Here is a 20,363-nt window from a genome sequence, read left to right on the forward strand (position 1 = left end):
GTAACTGTATCGAATCTAACAAAATTTAAAGGTGAAAGTATTAAAATAAGGTATTTAAATATCCAAATACACATCCGAAGCTTAGCTGTTTCAAGTTTATGTGGTTGTAATTCATTAAGGCCGTACGCTCTCATTGGAAAGGCAAAACACGTTGTCAGCAACGCTTTTGAATTCCAAATACGTACTTACATACTGGAAAATACATACTTATTGCAAAATTAATTTAAGCCTTTACTTAAATTAGCCCGTTAGTGCTTACTTTAAATATATGGGATGAATAAATAGTAAGAAATGGAAAAAAATGTTGCTTGAATGCTTAGTCTATTTTAACAGTAGTAGTCGCCAGCGACAGCACGTGTTGCACGAATGGGTCAGCTCGACCGATGCAATATCACGACCACACAGAAGACGGGCGTGGAGTGGAAAAGTATTTACGCGTTTGGTCTGATGTTATTTATAACATAATCACCTAATCCAATATATCATGGATATCCGTATCCATTGTCAATTTTGCAACTACCATTTAAAAAAATAAACAAACACACGCAAATTTTTAAACATTTTTTTAATTTGTGTACCAATATTACTAAAATATGTGATATACTTGCTCTGTAAACGCGATAAAATTTATAAAAGTTGTTTAAAATCACTTTTTTAATTTATTTGGCAAAAAAAATATAAATTGTTTAAAAACTTCTAATTAATATTTTGTTTGTTTCGTATTTAAACTTTTCCCTAACTATGTATACTGACATAAATCAAGTAAACAAACGGAAGGCTTAATTCTATTCTTGTTACACTCTATACAACTACTTTAATTGCGCTTTAAACGATGTTCGTATTTCCCACAGGTTGCACTTTAAAAGTACTTTACTTGTTGAATTAACCTGTAATGGATGGGAGCAGTTTTAAAGCTAGTGTACTGAGAATTGACGCCATTTTGCATGAATGAAAATGTTTCAATTGGTATTTACACGGAAATTGACGAAAGAAGTCGATTACATGAATAAAAGATAAAATAACGGATGTGAAAAATACTATTTTCAGAATTGTTACGAATAGGTGTTGTTTTTAAATTGATTCAAAACATGTAACGCGAAATAGAAGCGTCTCCTGAAATTTTTCAATAAAAAATTAAATCTATAGAAATAATTTACAGAAAGTTGTGATTATTGGAACGAAGTTCCTTATCGCGCGTTGTGAAAGGGGGCTAGACGGAAAAAATTCTTACGAAAAGTTGTCACGACACTTTTTGCTATAGTAAGTATATTAACGACGAATGAGCGCTACTTCACCATGGCAACGACGTGACAATATATAACGAAAATTCATAGAAATAAAATGTACTTCTTGGGAAGACTTAAGTTTTTTATTCATATAATAAATATTGGTTCCTTCACTAATTAATCGAAAGGAACTTCGTTCTATCCGGGTGTCCCTTGACACCTCTCAAGTTTTTATATTAAATATTAATAGATACAATAATATACTACAAATATGACGTTGTAATTGTCCATTTCACTTTACCGCTTCGCAGATTTTTATTACAAGCATTCATTTCCGATTTTATATTGTCATGATACAGAATATCACATGTATACATTCATTTCAACATCCGAGTATGATGTGCGTGTCAATAATACATCCTTATTGCCTCTATCTCTATTAGTAGATATTCTGTGATATACGATATTCGTACACATTATTATTAAATATATTTTTTTCGTTACTTTATTACACGTGGAAGTTGTTAGACATTTTCTAAACAGCACCTTTCAGTTTTTTTTTCTTTTCCATTTCACTTATTTGTGTTTGGAATACGTCTATGATCACCTCTACGTCAAAGTCTACGACTATGTCTACGATTGCGTTAATCGGTTCTGTCTACAACTACGACTACGACTACAACTACGTCTACCCACATTTACTTGTATTTTTTTTTCTAAATAACGTCTACGTCTATAGAATTTAAAAAAGGTAAACATGAATAATCTGATCCCGCTATATGTGCTCCTGTTGTGACACATCAATCGAACGTTTTGAATTTAAATCCGATCCGTGATAAAATTTTAAAAGGACGGCTTAAACTGTGCACTATACATGTGCGCGTAACAGAATTAAAATTTCACTCTCTTTAGCCGTGCTACAAATGCACTCAATTTTTTCACCTTTTTTATTTTATAACGAGTTTTTACTATTTTATTTAATGTACATTACCTCAAATTTATCATTTATGATAACAGATATTTAGTGCAAGTGTTTGATTGGGATATTAGCTTTTAAAAGTTTTGCTCCCATTTTAATTTTTAATTTTGGCACGTATAGCAACATACCACAGCATGTTGAAGATTCACAAAAAATATGCGTGCAATAAAATCTTGTGTTTCATTATTAAGACACAGCTATGTTTCTTTTTTATATACTCGTCTATCTCAATATTTAAGATTAAGTTTTATGACATTCTACAATATAACATTGTGCTTGAAATATAAAAGATTTAGTTTAATATTATATGATGAATTATGTTGTTTCAATTTAGCTTTGCAGATCAGGTTAATTTTAATTTGCTACGTAGCAGATGATGCGCTAGTGATGAAAAAATAACGTTTATTATTTTAGTATACCAATGAAGGTCTATAATAGATCATAGTATATTCTGTGCAAAACTATGCTTCCTTTTTGTCTCTTATTAAAGTGATGTCCATTTCATTTGAAAGAAAAGGGCTTTAACCTTGCATGTTAAGGATAACATTCAGACAAGTCGGTCCTATGTAAATATATTTGTTAGTAATGGTTATAATCTTAATGAAGTACAAATTAGTTTAGGTAAGCCCAGTCCTATGTAAAGTCTGGGTTATCGTTAAATAAAAAATTCAATATAAACTATATACTATAGATTTCAACGACAAATTAACAATCAAATAGTTTTACTTAAACCTGTTATATAAGGCTTTTGTGTACCGATTAATATCCTATTATAAACATAAATCAATTACGGAAACAACTCTATATAGGAAATAATATGAGTTAGCTATAAAGCTTTTGTTGTTTGAATACATAATATTATTAAATTTCTAGTTTGAAACAATAGATCAATTAATGTGTTTATTGATAGTATAACGGATTATAAAAATATTTGGATTTATGTTTTGATGGTTTTATAAAATCACTAACTGTCGCCCTTGACTCCGTCCGCGCGATATTAAAATAAACTAAGTAGCTCATATGTTTTTCCAGACTATTTTCAGCGAGATCCGTTGAGCAGTTCTAACAAAAATCCATCCCTACATCCAAATATTCGCATTTTAATATTAATAAGATACAAAAAACTGTACGTGTATTTAGCCTTTATATATTTTATAACAATAACAATTTTCTTAACAAATGTAATTTGACGAAGAGTGTAAAAAGTACATTGATTTTTAAAAATATTATAATCTACTTAATTTTTTGTAATAAAACGAATTAAAATTAATAAAAATATCAAGACTCATTTAAATAATATTGACCTTTACGTTTCAATCATGTTCAAACTATTGTTAATGGAAATACAGGCTGTCCGTAAATCAAATCGCCGAAATCAAAATTGTCTCCGGGAATTTGATTTACGAATGCCGAAGCAATCACCTGTGGAAACAATTGAACTTTGAGGTGACGTATAGAACTGGTCGCTGCGTCGGGTAATAACAAAATATAACATAATGGATAAGATTTTAGAAGTCGTCAAGGAATCGTCTTTTCCAATATGATATTAAAGGTTTTTACACACATAAATGTGCCAGTAAATTTGATATTTAAAACCAAGAAATAGAATCAGACATCACACATTTTTGTATTTCACTAGAAGGTATATAATATGCACATGCACTTTAAACATACATGATTTAGGCAAAACGCCAATAATCTTCTAAATTGGCTCCGACAACTGAACGAAAACAACGTTAGTTTGACATTTATGTACTTAATAATTTGCAATTTTCACTTGGTGTTCATTAATTTTAGTTAAATTTCTAAGTAACCAGTGTAGTACCAATGTGTTTTTCGATTTACATATGTACAATTATCCAATGTACTTACAGTGAAGGAAAACATGGTTTAACCTGCATATATGTATCTGCGAATAAATTCCAAGATATGTGTGAAGTCAACCAACCTAGCCTAGTCAAACCCTGACTTAGGATAGACTCCAAGTCTCTCAGCAGGGACGTTTAGTAAGCTAATAATGATGATAATACTTTTTATACATTTTAAATGAACAATAATTTGCTCTTAATGGTTATCTATGCTTATGGACTGCAACATCAAAGGAACTGGCGTATGTTAATCAGAACATTCTGAATCTACATTATATTGTAAAAGTTATTAACTATTAAATGCATTCGGTAGTCCAGATGCTATGCTGATTCCAGTTAGAATATCGCATCGGAAGCGCGCCCAACGTTCAATAAACTGACGAAGTTGTTACATTCAGTTTCAAGTTATGTTAACTTTGTACAAGCTTAGATTTGATATGTATTTGAACCTAATTTTATATATATATATTTTTAACACGGATTTAACATCTGTCCTGAGTTGTTTACGTAAATATCCCATAAGTTGTTCGATTTCAAACGTAACTTTTCGTGAAATGGACAAGGAATACATAATACACACTTACTACTAAATATTTCAATTTAAACATAATTCAGTAACAATATACGGAGATATATAAAAAAAGATTGATCAAGTAGTTTAAATCAAAATAAAAAACTGTTATAGGTTTAGGTTTAGGTTTAAAGAATTTATTCTCAAAAAGACAAACAAAAAGTCAGTTACATGGGAACAATATAGCACACTACACATAAAAAACTGTTATAAATGTTTTCATTTAATAATTTGTTATGTATTTTTAATATGGTGAAAATATTCTGTCTTCTAATAATTACTCAAGTATTTAACATTGTTTGAATAGGATACAGTGAAAGACTGACTTACGTTGGTCAGTCACGGGCATGTTGTCGGTTTTGTGGTCACACGTCAAAGGAATACTGGCGAATTGTGGCCAACAACATTTACACAATGGCCCATCATTCTGCATGTACTCGTCCGTTAATGCTTCAAGCGGACATTCAGTTTAATAGTCTTTGTTATGTCATTGTTATTTTACAAGGCCATCGTGGCTTGCAAAATACTTTTTTTTTATCCAGACTTAATTCATGTTTCGTTCTTTGTGAATGGTACAAACCTAAAGGTTAACTCTAAGCTTTGTTAAAATGACAAAGGACATGCACGTTTAAAATTGCTGTCTTTTCGTAGATAATAATATTTTTACATTTCAAAATCATAATGGATTTTACTCGATTCCATTCTACGAGTATTGTGACATTTAAGTATAACGTGGAATTCGATTCTCATTTTTCTCGGGAATGTTAAAAGAATGAATGAAATCGGGAGTTTTGGTGTTTATAATAAAAAATTAAATCTGTACTAGCTGTGGCTGGCAACTCCGTCCGCGCGCAGTTAATAAATTTAATAAGTAGCCTATATATTCAACCAGCCTATGTTCTACATCTGTTTTAAATTTACAAATTTAGAGGTATGGAAAATAGATGGAAATGAATTTTAAACAGATTTTTATGAAATTTTATATATGCATATAAATAATTTTATATATGCATATAAAATTTCATAAAAATCTGTTTCGGTCAAGCTGTTTCGGAGGAGTATGGTAACTAACATTGTGACACGAGAATTTTATATGTAAGACTTATATGAATGAAGTACGAAAGTATGTAACAAGTGGGAAAAGTTACTTACAAAAATACGTATATTTCATTAAAATGAACATTAAAAAGAAAGAAAATCTAGGCTACCTTGTCCGTCGAAATGCTATTGTAATTTATATTAGTGCATAAATGGAGCCACTGTCTTTCACACAAAATTAATTAAGCGTACGATTAAGCGGCGACTGGAAACATTAAACGAAGCCATACTCGATACGTTTTACCTTAAGAATACTTGACAAACTAATTAATTCCTTTAATATTCACAAAGGAAGGGGGAGAAATTCAAATACGCAAAAGAAGGGGAACGATAGCATAAAAACTCTCATCTTAATTAAAGTAATGTTGTTTCAGAAGTCGTTATTATGAATGATATTTCTATTATTAATTTGTTTATTTCTCTTGAGATAAGCTGTTCAGATTAAATCGTTATAACCCATAAAACCCATCTCATAACCCATTAAGTTATAATATTTTTTATTGATATTAAGCTCAATATTTCTTTTTACAAAAACACAATCTAAAAACAATTTCTTCAAAATGCAATTTTCTTTCTCAACAAATCTTACTAGTCTTACTAATATTATAAATGCGAATGTTTGGATGGATGGATAGCTGAATGTTTGATTGAAGCTATCTCCGGAACGACTCAACGGATCTCGATGAAATTTGGCGTAGATGTAGTACATAGTCTGGATGAACACATAGGCTACTAATTAAGTTTTATTTAATTGCGTGCGGACGGAGTCGCGGACGACAGCTAGTATTACAATAATTGTATTATTTCAGTAATATATGTACCGAGTATTTTGCTGCAATAGTCTATAAAAACAGATGAGAGATTGTTAAAGCTTTGACTTGTAACAAAAGAAATTGTCTGTATTGAAAATCAATCTGCTCAATTGTGGTATAAAGAAAAACCCTTTTAATGAAATAGACATAAAAAATACTACTCAGTTCACAATTTTTTGTAATGAAACAACTGAATATGCAGAGATTTTTCTTAGAAAGAAAAAACTAATATTGTAAAAACGTTGAAAATTATATGAAAAGTTAGTTCTTGAAATTAGTGCTGACACCGAAATAACTATATTTGAATTCTATCCGTTTCCTAATTAGTTGAGTTGATTTTAATAAATCTTTCATACTATTTCAATTTATACAAATAAATGGATTGTCTGTATGTCACATCGAAAAAAAAAAATTCTTACTTTTTTTTCGTTAGTGATAACGAAAACCCAAATTTATGCATTTTTGTCTAGAACCCAAATTTATGCATTTTTGTCTGCCTGCCTGTCTGCAAGTCTATTTATATAGGTATATATGTCTGTCAGCAAGGCAGCGTTTGTTCCTAGTAATCTCCGGAACGGCTGGACCGATTTTGACGGGACTTGGACAGGAAGGTAGCTGATGCACGTCCGCATATTATAGGCTGTTTTCTTTTTCTGCGTTGAAGAAGTCGCAGGCGACTGCTAGATTGATGTAATTTTTCTTCGATCTTTTCAGTTAAAGAAAACTAAACAAAAAAGTTTTATTTACAGTTGTAATGTAACAATAATTGTTTATGAAACATATAAGTAGAACTAGAGTGGAAAATGCAATCCAAATAAATAAGTCTCGTAATCCGAGAGCGAGACCGAGTCGCTGTAGAGATACAGCCTTCATGAGTTATGTGAAATGAATACGTAATACCTAAGAGATTATGTCTCTGTTTTTAAAATGTTTTCAAATGGTATATTACTTATAACTTACTTTGTTTGTAAATTTTACATGAACATTATCAACTGGACCTCTATAGCTTTTGAGATTAGTTTCTGTTGGCTCAGTCACTAATGATCACAGTTTAATATTTGCGGTGATACAAACTTATTTATAAATTACGTATTCGTATAATCTTTATTGAACAATGTTGAAAAGCCTTTAGTATCTAGGATAAAATTCAATAATTCAGCAACTGCTAAATGGTAAAGTTATCTTCAAACACTTTATTTTAATCTGCATGAAATTTACTAAAACCGAAGTACAAAAAGCAATTGAAATAATCGTTAGCTTACACGGCAGTTTGTAGAATAAAATTGAATCGCAGAGGCTGAAACCGCTTAGCCTTCAGAACATAATATTGCGTTTCAGATATTAAAGTTCTTTGTTGGAATGTCTTATATAAACTTCGTATGAAGTTTTGTCAGCGAAATAATAAAGTAGTTCTTAGAACTATGATCATATATTCAGAATTTTACTAATATTATAAATGCGAATTTTTAGATGGATGGATGAGTGGATCTATGGATGTTTATTTGAAGTTATCGCCAGAACGGCTGAGAGGATCGCGATGAAATATGGCATAAATATAGAACATAGTCTTGAAGAACACCTAGGCTACTTATTGAGTTTTTTTAATTCCGCGCGGACGGAGTCGCAGGCGACAGCTAGTATTATGTAAAGCGAAGCTTTTAAGATTGCATAAGTTTGATACTAATGCGTTATACATAAATTAAAAATATATTATTATTATAAACCGCGCGCAAAAGGTTTGCCGATGACACTCCCTCCCACTAACGCCGCGTTCTTCTTTTCTGTACCGTCAGTTAACGCGTGCTGTAATGAGACCATCGGCAAAGCTTCTGCACATGAGTTATTCACCGAAGATAACAACAAACAATATGGATTGTCATTTTATCAATATGGATTAGTTTTAGAGAAGAAAAAAGAATTATAAAAACCTTTGACAACTTCTAGAACTAACCATTTGTTAAATTCCAATAGATTGTAGATTATTTTTTTTAAGACCGCGTTCATATGTAGCTAACTTCCGTAAAAACTCAATGCTTTGTACTCCACCTTAATATGATGGGGGAGCAGAAAATTGTGCAATATTATACTTAGGTATTTTTTTTATTATAAAACGCAATGGCGTTCAGTAATAGCTCTATAAAAGGAGTACAGCCTTTGTATGAGCATTGAGGCATATGTTAGTTGCCAACCGGAAAAAGTGCTATGGAGTCCATAACGCTTTCTTTTTTTATAGACGGAAGCCATCCATATTGTGTGCTGTATTATTTTTACTCATAATGTTTTACCTGTAACTTGTTTTTGTCTGTACATTCTGCTAGTCATAACCCTAGTATACCTTTATTCATCACCTCCCTGTCCTTATCACACTTACTTGGGGTCGGTACGCAAGGTTCAAACCTAAAGGTATGGCTTACTTCTTACGGCAGGCCACCTTCTTGTCACCAACACAACTTTAATAATATCCTCAGATATTTAACACAATTCTTAATTTATTTTTTGATAAATTAATTATGACTTACTTACATGCATAAGATGATGTTACGAGTGCATTAGCTAGATAAAGCTTCATATTAAAAACAAAATGATTTTACTTGTTCTTTTGCAACGAATTTTTATAACAGAGAATATGAATATGACATTTAAATACAATTTTCTATTAGACTGCGAGTTAAAAGTGTGACAATTAGTTCGTAGAGTTGTTAAGAAAGAAACCTGTTAACGTTACGTCTTGGAACGCTCTCAACTTTGAATGAAGTTGGACGTAATTAATTTTGTTTAATTTAGATCGTTAAATTATGTGTCAGTTAAATAAAATGACGATGATTTTTTTTTTCTCGAATGTCACATATTAACTGGATATTAACTGGTTTTTGAATATTGCATCCTCTATTTTCTATCCAATTATATTCGTCTATGTATTCTGTGGGTTCGTATTTCTCGAGACAAATCGGCGCATTTATGCAACAGCTGTCGTAACTGCTCGCTCTAGTCTAGTATAGTATTGTAGGTTAGCAAATTCAAGTCCAATAAACCTAAACTGTTAATTAAATTTATACTTGTTATTCCATTGTAAAATTATAAGGAGAAAAGATAGCTGTATAAACTCAAAACCTGCCTAATCGTTTTTTTTTTCTGGCTTTTGGACTAACCTAACTTGTTATCTATTTACCTATGAGCGATCCTGGGACAAATTAGTAAACTTAAAAGAAACAAAATGAGAAAATACTTATAATGCAGTTAGTAATCAAAAATATTAAATGGGTAGATAAAAACTAAATATGTGTATACATTTCCGCAATTTTCACCAATACCAGTCAGTTCGCCACTTCTCAGTCATGTCTCTAGAGACAGCTATAAGCTTTGCCGCACGATTTATATGAATAGTATTCAAATATGTTTATATACATTTCTTTAAAACTACATTATGGTATTTCACGTTTGAAATTAACAATTACAGAAATAGTCTACCAAACGAAGTGTATTTGAATTTGTTACAAAAAACTGACTGAATAAAGGCTGGAATATTTCAATACTGTGTTTCAATGTCAACGATTTTTTTAATCCTATTCGAACAGTCGTTTAGGATTTTAATATCAAAATCAAATATGCACAGCACTCGACTCCAGCATACATAATGCCATCCACATCGCCGAGAACCGCACAGAATGGAGAACCACCCTTCGCGAGATGGTCAAGAGGAGAGGTTGCGACCCTCAGGAATGAGGAAACGATGCGCAGAGGGAGAGAGAGTAACAATGTGTAACGATTAACTTTGTTGGTTATCTGCTTACTAATAGTGCATATGCGTAATTCTCTTGTGTAGTTTAAGACTGTTTAAACATTTTGATATTTCATCAATGAAATTATTCACATACATTAGTAAAGTCTATGGAGTTACAACCGTACATTAACATTTGGTTACTACGACAAATAAGCATTAAAATATAGGTAAAAAGGAAATAAACGGATAGAAAATGTAATGTAGCCAACAGTTTGTGTGAACACTTTTGACGTCGTCATTTTGCGGAGTAAATTCAGTGCACGCTCTCGTCTACCAACGAGAGTTCTTTGTAATGAGTATACGCACTCCTGCCGAGTGTGTCTGTTTGTTGTTTGTTCAAAATACTGTATATTTAACATGTTTGTCACTACTTTTCTTCAATTCTTTTTGTATTTGTAATCATTGATAAATATGAACGAACTATCTATGAGAGAGTAAAATATGAAAGGTTTTTTATGCGACTGATTCAGGGGTGGGTTAGGTAGGGTATCTCTTTTTTTCGTTAGTATATTTAATGTAGAATTTGTTATCGAGTGAACTGTATTGTGGTGTTAAATAATAAAAAATTGTACGAAAAACATGTATAATTCCGTAACAGTAACACACAAAAGCCAGCACTAGCAAGAAGTGAAAAATAACAATTGAAAGTCGATGACATTTTACAATATTAATGAATAAAAAAGAGTATATATATAAAACCTCTTTGACTGGTTCTGGCCAGTCATGTACATAGTATGCTGGTTTGTATGTATGTCACTTCCATTCTGACTCAACCGATTTCATCGAGTGAAATGTCAATCGATTCATCTCCTTCCTCTGAGTCATTTTTTAATTAACAAATTGTGTTTTAATTACTTTGTACGCCGTCCGCTGCTGAAAATAGATGTTACTCGTAGAGCTTTCACATATTATTATTAATGTATAGCGCCTGATTATTTAGTAATTGAATCGTGCACTGCCAAGACAAATGGTGAATGTTTAATGACTGTATCTAATTTAATTCCGTTAGTTCACTGCAATTGAAATGCACTAATGTACTTTGTAAAATTTATTTAAAACTAGCTGTGCCCGCGACTTCGTCCACGTGAAATACTATTTTGGGTAGCTTTTTTTTGAGCTAATTATTTTATTTAACCAACGTGCTATGCTTTGATGTATGTAGAAGAACATAGAAAGAGGTGTGCCCGGACCGCGCCAAATGTCAAGAATTATGTTGTTGTTGTGGTTTTTACTTAAACTTGTAAAAAATGCCAAAAAACATTAAACTTACAAAATATTCACATAAACATCTTCCCATACAAACTTTCATCCCCTATTCCGTTTTGTTACATTGCAACCTTGAGGGTAAAACTTTTACAAATTTCAAATGTCATATTTATTTATATCAAATCAGCAGCCTAAAAAATAAGTTTAAAGCTTCTAACTGTAAAAATGACGATACTTCCATACAAATTTCCAACCTAACTTTCAACCCCTTACAAACCCTTCTTCGCGTTGTAAAGTAGTCTTCATCCTTTCTCGGGCTCTAAACTAAATATTTGTAACGGTAACAGCAAAACATATTGAACAAAACATTCAACAAAATCTAAAATATTCCCAAACAAAATTTCATCCCTAATTGTTATTTAGCACCCTTAAGAGTAAACTTTTTTCAAATATTGAATATTAATTTCTTTATATCAACTTAGCAGCCTCAAAAATAAATTTCAAGCTTCTAACTGTAAAAAAAGACGATACTTCCATACAATTTTCCACCCCCTCTTTCAACCCCTTACAACCCCTTTTTCGCGTTAAAATGTAGCTTACGTCTTTCCTCAGGCTCTAGACTAAATATTGGCAAGGATAACAGCAAAGCATATTAAACAAAACATTCACCAAAACCGAATATATTGCCAAACAAAATTTCATCCCCTATTGTTATTTAGCACCCTTGGGGGTTAAATTTTTCCAAAAATTTAATGTCATATTTATCTTTATCAAATTAGCCTTGAAAATAAGTTTCAATCTTCTACCTGTAAAAATGACGATAATTCCATACAAACTTTCACCCCCACTTTCAACCCCTTACAACCCCTTTTTCGCGTTAAAATGTAGCCTATGTCCATCCTCAGGCTCTAGACTATCTGTGTACAAAATTTCATTTAAATCGGTTCAGTAGTTTTTGCGTGAAAGCGAGACAGACAGACAGACAGAGTTACTTTCGCATTTATAATATTAGTAAGGATTAGCACATGAACTAGCTTTAAAAAGTTTAAGGAAATACATGCTTTAAACGACTACAGTTGAAAAGGTACCGCGATGTAACTTTTAGTATAGTAGAATGTAAGTGACAAAATTTTCTAATAATACAGTTTTAATTGAACATCAACAAAGAGTAGGTTATTTTAATATGTTGGAAACTATTCCAGTTTTGCTTTGTTAAAAGTAGAAAAAAAAAATACTAAAAACTTCAACTGCGTTTAAAAATAGCGCAGTAAAAGTGTTTCAAGTCCTACTTCTTGATTGCTACTGTTTTTAATGAGAAGAGTGAATAAATTAAAAGTAAAAAGGAAACACTTCACTTTCATGCTCAGCTTATTGTGGTAAACGAAAGCAAGGGGCTTAAAGCGCAGCTTTTATTTAGAAATACTGAAACAAAGACCAACACTTTAACAAGTACAATAGTTTTCTTTTAATTTTATTATTATTTTAATACAAAAAAACTGTGTAAAAAAGGGGGCTTTTTAAAGATTGTAGCTCCAACGGATGAAAACGAAACACGGAATGTGTAGAAAAAATGCATAGAGCTATTTTTAATTAAAAAAAACTAATAAGGTTTGACATTAAATGAATTATGGTCGAGTTTCGACGAATGGAAGATCACGAGTTTTGAATAATTAAGTAATAACTCGTAACTAGAAACTGATGGAAATGTTTCTTATGTGTTATTTGTGAAAATAGATTCCGCATATAGAAACATTTAAACATAATATGGTATTTCAATTTCATTCTTTTATCTATTTATTTATTAACTTATTATCTATTATTATTATCTATTTTATTTTTATTAATTTTAATAAATACCGAATACAACATTGTTTTTTTTTAATAAAAAAATTGAAGAAAAAAACTGTTCATACAAAATACGTAAGCGATATGTGAAAATGTCTTTTACACAGGCTCCGACGCTATATGTAAACAAAGCTGGTTGAAAATCAGTGCTGCGGGTAGCCGCAATTTACACTGAGAGTGGACCTCTTTGTGACGTCACAGTGTAGTGAAGCCAATCAGAGTTACTATTGTTTTAACATATTATAAGCCAAATTAAAATAAGGCAATTAATTTAGTCTTCAGATCTAGACGTATTAACAAGAGACCGCTGTTTCTAGTGTTGTAAAATAGATTTTTAATAAAACATAATTATGTCAATAAAAGGTACCATTTCCTTATAACATCTACCAAAGAATCCATTTTCATCTGATTCAATTTATTTGCCATTTAGCTTGGCCCAATCACATTTAAACTGCAATTGCAGTGTCCATCAAGTTAACTAGTTTAGCAGTACATTAAACCCAAGCGCACAGGGAGAGCGAATCGAGCGCACAAATGTGTGGTACTATATACATTGTTACGAGACATTTATTTATTTGTTATTCATAAAAAATCAACAGCTTATACATATAAAGCAAAATAACTTGAGAGGTGTCAAGGGACACCCGGATGGAACGAAGTTCCTTTCAATTAATTAGTGCAGCAACCAATGTTTATTCTATGAATAAAAAACTTAAGTCTTCACAAGAAGTACATTTTATTTCTATGAATTTTCGTTATATATTGTCACGTCGTTGCCATGGTGAAGTAGCGCTCATTGGTCTATAGTAAAAAGCGTCGTGACAACTTTTCGTAAGATTTTTTTCCGTCTAGCCCCCTTTCACAACGCGCGATAAGGAACTTCGTTCCAATTACATAAAAGTGAAAATTAAGATCTTAAGCCTTAACTGATGTTATACTTTAAATGTCTGTAATTTTATACTAAAAATGTCATTGCTTACTGTAATTTCATAGTTAATATGTTGAATAGAAACCGGCTTAGGCGTAAAATACTACAAATATTTATGATTTTTCTTTTCCATTGCTATGACTTACGTCAATGCTATCGTTCTTTCTGCGTTATAGTTATGTAGCAATGTGTTTGTTTATAATAATAATTTCTAAAATTAACTATTGGTTTAATTGTTTAAAGTATTTTTAAAACATAAATAATAATACATGTGGAGAGCATAAATAAATAAACACTACAGTGATTTATGTATTGCAATTTTAATGCCGTTTAACACCTATTTTTTTCGACTTTATTATATTGATATTCTCACCCTTGAATTATTCACTATCACGTTAGAGTTAATATCGAATAAGCTTCGTCTTGAAAAGATTAATGTGTTCAACGTGACCGCACACATATTGATATTACGGAGTAGACTCCGTGGACTACGTAGAACGAAGTGCGGAGCCTAAACGGATGAAACGTTATAAATATAATACGTTTCCAGCAGTGAAATATAATTCCGGGCAATGTAAAGAAATTAAGCAAGAAAATTATAGAACGATAAACTGAGCTCCGTGGACTTATCTTTATAGCTTGAACAGGATCTAAAAATTTCTTGTTATTTCCATAGAACATCATGTATAATACATATTTACATAAATCCAACATAAAAACTACTTAATAATGCCAATAATTTTAGTTAATTTACAAACATGTATGGTTATAATAAAATTTTATTTAATTTTTAATGATAAACATTTAATTAGGAAAATTAAATTCAATATTCCAGCTGGCTCCAACGTATACGAGAAACACTGCGATCATAACAAGCGGCTCTTGTTACTTCGCTAATTATCCGCTTTGATGTTAACGTATAAATGGTTAATATTTAATAATACTTAACTAATTTAATATATATTCAATCGCAATAAAATAATACGTAAGATGACAGAAGGCTACAGGCACTTTATATTTAATAATGACATATTATGACAATGATATATGAATTCAAAATAAACTACACGTTTAATAATATAATTTAACTAGGTAACGTAGCCTGATTCTATAGCTTCAAAGTAAACAAACTCGAGCAAGTTTATTGAGCATATACTGCAGTGGAATCTGTTGGTATTTCACCTTAAAAGCGTCAGTCGTTTAAACGTTTCCTAAACATTGAGACGACGACGAGGAAATAATAACCAATAGAAAGCAGCCTTTAAGTGTGTCTGTACGTAAAAGGTCCGGCAGTGGTACACGAATAATTGCTTTTTATTGTTATGCCATCGTTTGCGCAATTCACTGCTACTCGTACCTTACACCGTGAAGGATCCTGACTGTACCTACATAGGTACATACAGGACTTATCACATCGATGCCCCGTTTACCGTTTGCGGGCTCCTGGTCAATCTGTCCCCATGTGCACCAAACAGAACTACACCACTAAAAGGTATTATTATTATTATAATTACACTTTACTAGAAGAAAAACTAGTAATCTCGAAATACAAAAGCGTAGCATAACTCGTTCGCAACTATATCGAACGTACGTTATTATACGAGTACGTTTCATTGAATTCTAAATTAATATTCAAATGTATTACCAAAATGATGTTGTTAAAACTCATTGAGAGCTATTAATTGAAATAGGACTTTATACTTCAAAAATTATTTTTGTAACCAAATAAATTGAATCCAAACGTTGTTATAATTCAAAATAGAAATGCAATACAATTTACATGATTTAATCTTAGATATATTCCAATCACGTCTGTTAAATTAATTATTCAAAGGTTGAATACAATGTCCATCAATATAATTAGGTTAATAAAACATGAATTTGTGTTGTATATTTAGGTTTAAATATACGAGTAAGTGCTTTTTTTAACATATCGTATAAACTTTTAACCTTAAAGACAATCATTTAGACTGATGTTTTTTTTTGGTACAAATACCGTGCCATACTTCTGTGTATTTTCATTATTATCTTTGTTGTATTTTTACTCATATGTAATTCACTAAGTAAAAGTTACACTGTAGGTCTGAATAAATTAAGTACACAATTAAGTTCAAGTTATGTAAGCATACTTTGTATGCAGCTACGTACAAAAAGGTTTTTAATCTTCATGCCGCCGCCCGGTCAATTTAATTGATTTTCAGTATAGGAGCTACAACTATAATTAGCCTTCACTATTTAGTACAATGATTTATTAGAATGAACTTAAAATACTTAAAAAATGTTGAGTTCGAAGTTGTAAAAATCTAGTAAAATCTTGTCAGGTGCAGAATTTTAAAAGGACATACGTTCGACGTACGACGATTTTTAAGTTTAAACTTTCAAGGTTAATCTTTCATTTCCACGCGGTTAACAAATTTTTGATTTTTGGGAATAAATAAAATTGGGTACTATTTCGATGTATGGAGGAATTAAAATTTGATTAAGGCCATGCTCTAAGAATTCATCACAAAATTGAAGAACGGTTAATCTGGCTATGGTACAGATTTCAACAATAGTTGCCACGTCGATAACTGAGTTTTTAAAATTAATTCACGTGACTAAGAGTTGCTTTTAATAGTGAAACAAACAAAACTGTTACGAATCTGCAGATAAGATTAATGAAACTCATGTAGTAATAATTTACTTATAATTTGATTATTCGTGCAAACGCCAGTAAAGTGGTAAGCGTCACAGTGACTGCAACCAACATGAAGTGTATAATTTGTAAGTATTTTGTGTTTAATTCCACAATATTTTTATGCTATAACATTTTGCTCCATAGAATATTTTATTACATACATTTAATAAAAACTTTTAACAAAAAAAACTCCCTTCTCTTATAAAAAAAAACAAGCCTTCAAAATAGCAATATGAATAATTTCATTAAGATTATTATGAAATGTAAAAATATAAAAATTAACGTCATTGTAAGGAGCTGAAGTTGATCTACAGATATATGTAAATCAAATCCTTAATTTTTGACTACCACTGTGGATTATTTTATTAAGATATTAGTGGTCGCCCGCCATTCCGTCCGCGTTGAAATAAAAAAAAACATGACAAGTAGCATATGTGTTCTTCCAGACTATGATCTACATCTGTGCCAAATATCAGCGAGATCCGTAGAGCGGTTCTAGAGATACCTTCAAACAAACATCCATTCAACCAAACATTCAAATTTATAATATTAGTAAGATATTATCACGTTTGAAGGAATGGAATTGAGATATGACCGTTGATAGAGATGTATGGAAATGGAGTACACACTATATCGACACTTAGCAGGAAGAATTTTGATAAAATTTTGTTCAGTATTATATGATTCCTTCTGATTTTCTTTCGTGATTACAGTGACATTGTTGGCTGTCGTGGCGATGGCTTATTGCAATCAAGATACGGCACTTTTATTAAATGGAAATATAAAATTTACAACTAAATTGTTCTCAGTAAGAAATTTCATTTCATGACTCTAGATTCAAAAATTCACCGAGACTTTCATGCACTCTATATTTTTATTTACGTACTAAATTTCAGGAAATTGCAAAGAGTAACACCAATAAGAGTTTTGTGATATCCGCGTTTTCTGTCCTTACCCCGCTAGCGCAACTCTCCCTTGGCGCAGAAGGAGGTACTCACGATGAACTTCTCACAGCAATTGGTCTGCCAAATGATCAGTCGGTAAGAATATTACAATAAATTAACAAAAATTATAATCAAAGTCATTAACTTTAAATACTACAGAATGTGCGACAAAACTTGATCATGGGACAAAGCCTCAAGATACATGAACAAAAAAAATTGAGAATTAAAATTTGAACCCCCTTAACCGCAAAAGAAAAAGCTCTAATTTTGTTCAATTGTTTCAGAATATATCTTTTAGGGTTACATTTCATTAATGTGCCATTTTTATAATTTGAACTTACAGACGAAATCTGCTTTTACGGATATGAAAACGAAACTTGGATCCTTAAAAGGGGCTGAGTTACGTATGGCTAACAGAATTTACGTCACTGAAAAATACAGCGTTAGTAAAGATTATGCAGCTATGACACGGCAGATCTTCGATTCGGAAGTAACAAGTGCCGACTTTACTCAACCGGAAAAAACAGCGACAGAAATAAATAAATGGGTGAGTAAATAAGTTTTAATATTTCTCTTAGTTTTAATTCTATAGCTTTATTTTAACCATTTTTTTTTTATTTTAGGTGGAAGATCATACAAACCATCGCATCAAAAATTTAGTAGATCCTAAAGATTTGCAAGATATTGTTGTAATACTTGTTAATTCTATTTACTTCCAGGTTCGATTTTCATTAAAGTATTGAAGTACTTAATCCTCTAGAAGGATATATTTTTATATATATTCATTTTTTAATTTCACAGAGTGCGTGGCAAACTCCGTTCCCTAAAGTTTCAACAATGGAACAAAACTTCCATGTAACAAATCACAAAACGGTAAAAGTACCGATGATGCGTAAATTTTCACAATACAAATACGTTAACAGTGAAGAGCTTAATTCAGCAGTAAGTTTAATATCTTGATGATTTCTTGATTTTATATGTATCCATTTTAATAATACAACAATACCCATGAAGTCCCAGTACTAAATACTATTTTATATAGGGTACTAACCAAAATTTGCCTGATAAAAATTGTAGACTGAGCTACGCGCCAACTCAATTGCTGCATCGTTTAAAGTTTCTGCTACTTTCAGATAATTGAATTACCTTACGTGGGTAATAATTCTGCACTTTATATAATCCTTCCCAATGATGTAGAAGGAATTACCCAGCTTAAGGATAAATTAAACAATACTTCAATCTTAGAAAATGCTTTGCAAGAAATGCAGTTGGTTCATATAGAGGTACAAATACCGAGATTTACTATTGAAACCAGAATAGACTTGAAGAAAACTCTACCTCATGTGAGTTACGATCTGTTATTGTACTTTTGTTTGACAATGTAATGAAAAAAAAAAACCGTTGTAATATTATGTTTTAAAAATTTATTGAATTCTATCGTAGGTGGGGGTTGAGAAAATTTTTAAAATTGAAGAATCTAATCTGTCTAAAATAGTAAATGGACGAAGTAATAACTTATACGTTGGTCAAGCAAGTCAAAAGGCTTTCGTGGAAGTAAATGAAGAAGGTACCGCAGCAGGGGCTGCGAATGGTAAGAGTATTTTCAAATAAGTCTGATTTTACCTTTGCCAAGATTTTGTGATGATCAGGACTAAAGAATGAGTCCATTCGTCCGTATTTTTTTTTTAATTTCAGTATATTGAAGTGTATAAAAACCATATTTTTCTTTTCTAGAATTTAAGTTACTTTTAACATCTCCTCTCGTTCAGAAGTACTTTATCGCGGATAGACCATTTGTTTTCGATATAAGGATTAATAATGCTCCAATGTTTAGAGGAATTTACACTGCTACATAACTTGTTTGGTAAGTTTAATTTTCATTCTTTTTCACTACAGTTTATTTTAAATACCGTTCAGAATAAATTTAATATTAATAATAGTGTTTATTTTACAGTTCGGAGTGCAACATTTCAATAACCTTATATTTATCATCTAAGAGATAACCAAAAAAAAAATTATTTAACAAAATATTATATGCAATAATAGGAGTTTTATCTGCGTTAATTGTCGCTTAATTTTCTGTAATTGTTGATTTAAAAAATAAAAATTTGGATGATTTTAACATATTATCTGTTTAATTTTAACAGTGTATAGCCTTTTAACATTTTTACAATTTTTTTGTGTTTGTGTAAACACAATTATAGTGAAACGATTCGACTCCTGCACCTAGAAGTTATCTAAAGTATTCCCAAGGAAATAATTATTTTAATGACAATATTTAAATCTAAATAATCAAACGGTACAGTATTTTTTTTCTCGATATTTATAAGAAGAATCAAACCATGAATGAACAGGGGATTTTATTGGCAACTTATTAGACCCCATAAATATTTGAAATCCGGCGATTTTAGTCGCTAAGCGACTTACG

The 20,363-nt window shown here is 31.0% G+C and overlaps 1 protein-coding gene across 1 annotated transcript; it reads left to right on the forward strand.

Moving 5' to 3' along the window:
• The first annotated feature begins 17,010 nt into the window (after positions 1-17,010).
• Positions 17,011-20,042, forward strand: LOC106714981 (antichymotrypsin-2). Its single transcript, XM_014508144.2, has 10 exons — positions 17,011-17,077; positions 17,705-17,799; positions 17,888-18,031; positions 18,279-18,482; positions 18,559-18,654; positions 18,737-18,877; positions 19,069-19,278; positions 19,379-19,526; positions 19,670-19,799; positions 19,890-20,042. Exons 1-9 carry the CDS (start codon positions 17,062-17,064, stop codon positions 19,789-19,791), a joined length of 1,176 nt encoding a protein of 391 aa, XP_014363630.2. The 5' UTR covers positions 17,011-17,061; the 3' UTR covers positions 19,792-19,799; positions 19,890-20,042.
• The last annotated feature ends 321 nt before the right edge of the window (positions 20,043-20,363 follow it).

This window comes from Papilio machaon, chromosome 6, assembly GCF_912999745.1.
Source record: "Papilio machaon chromosome 6, ilPapMach1.1, whole genome shotgun sequence".
Classification (NCBI taxonomy): domain Eukaryota; kingdom Metazoa; phylum Arthropoda; class Insecta; order Lepidoptera; family Papilionidae; genus Papilio; species Papilio machaon.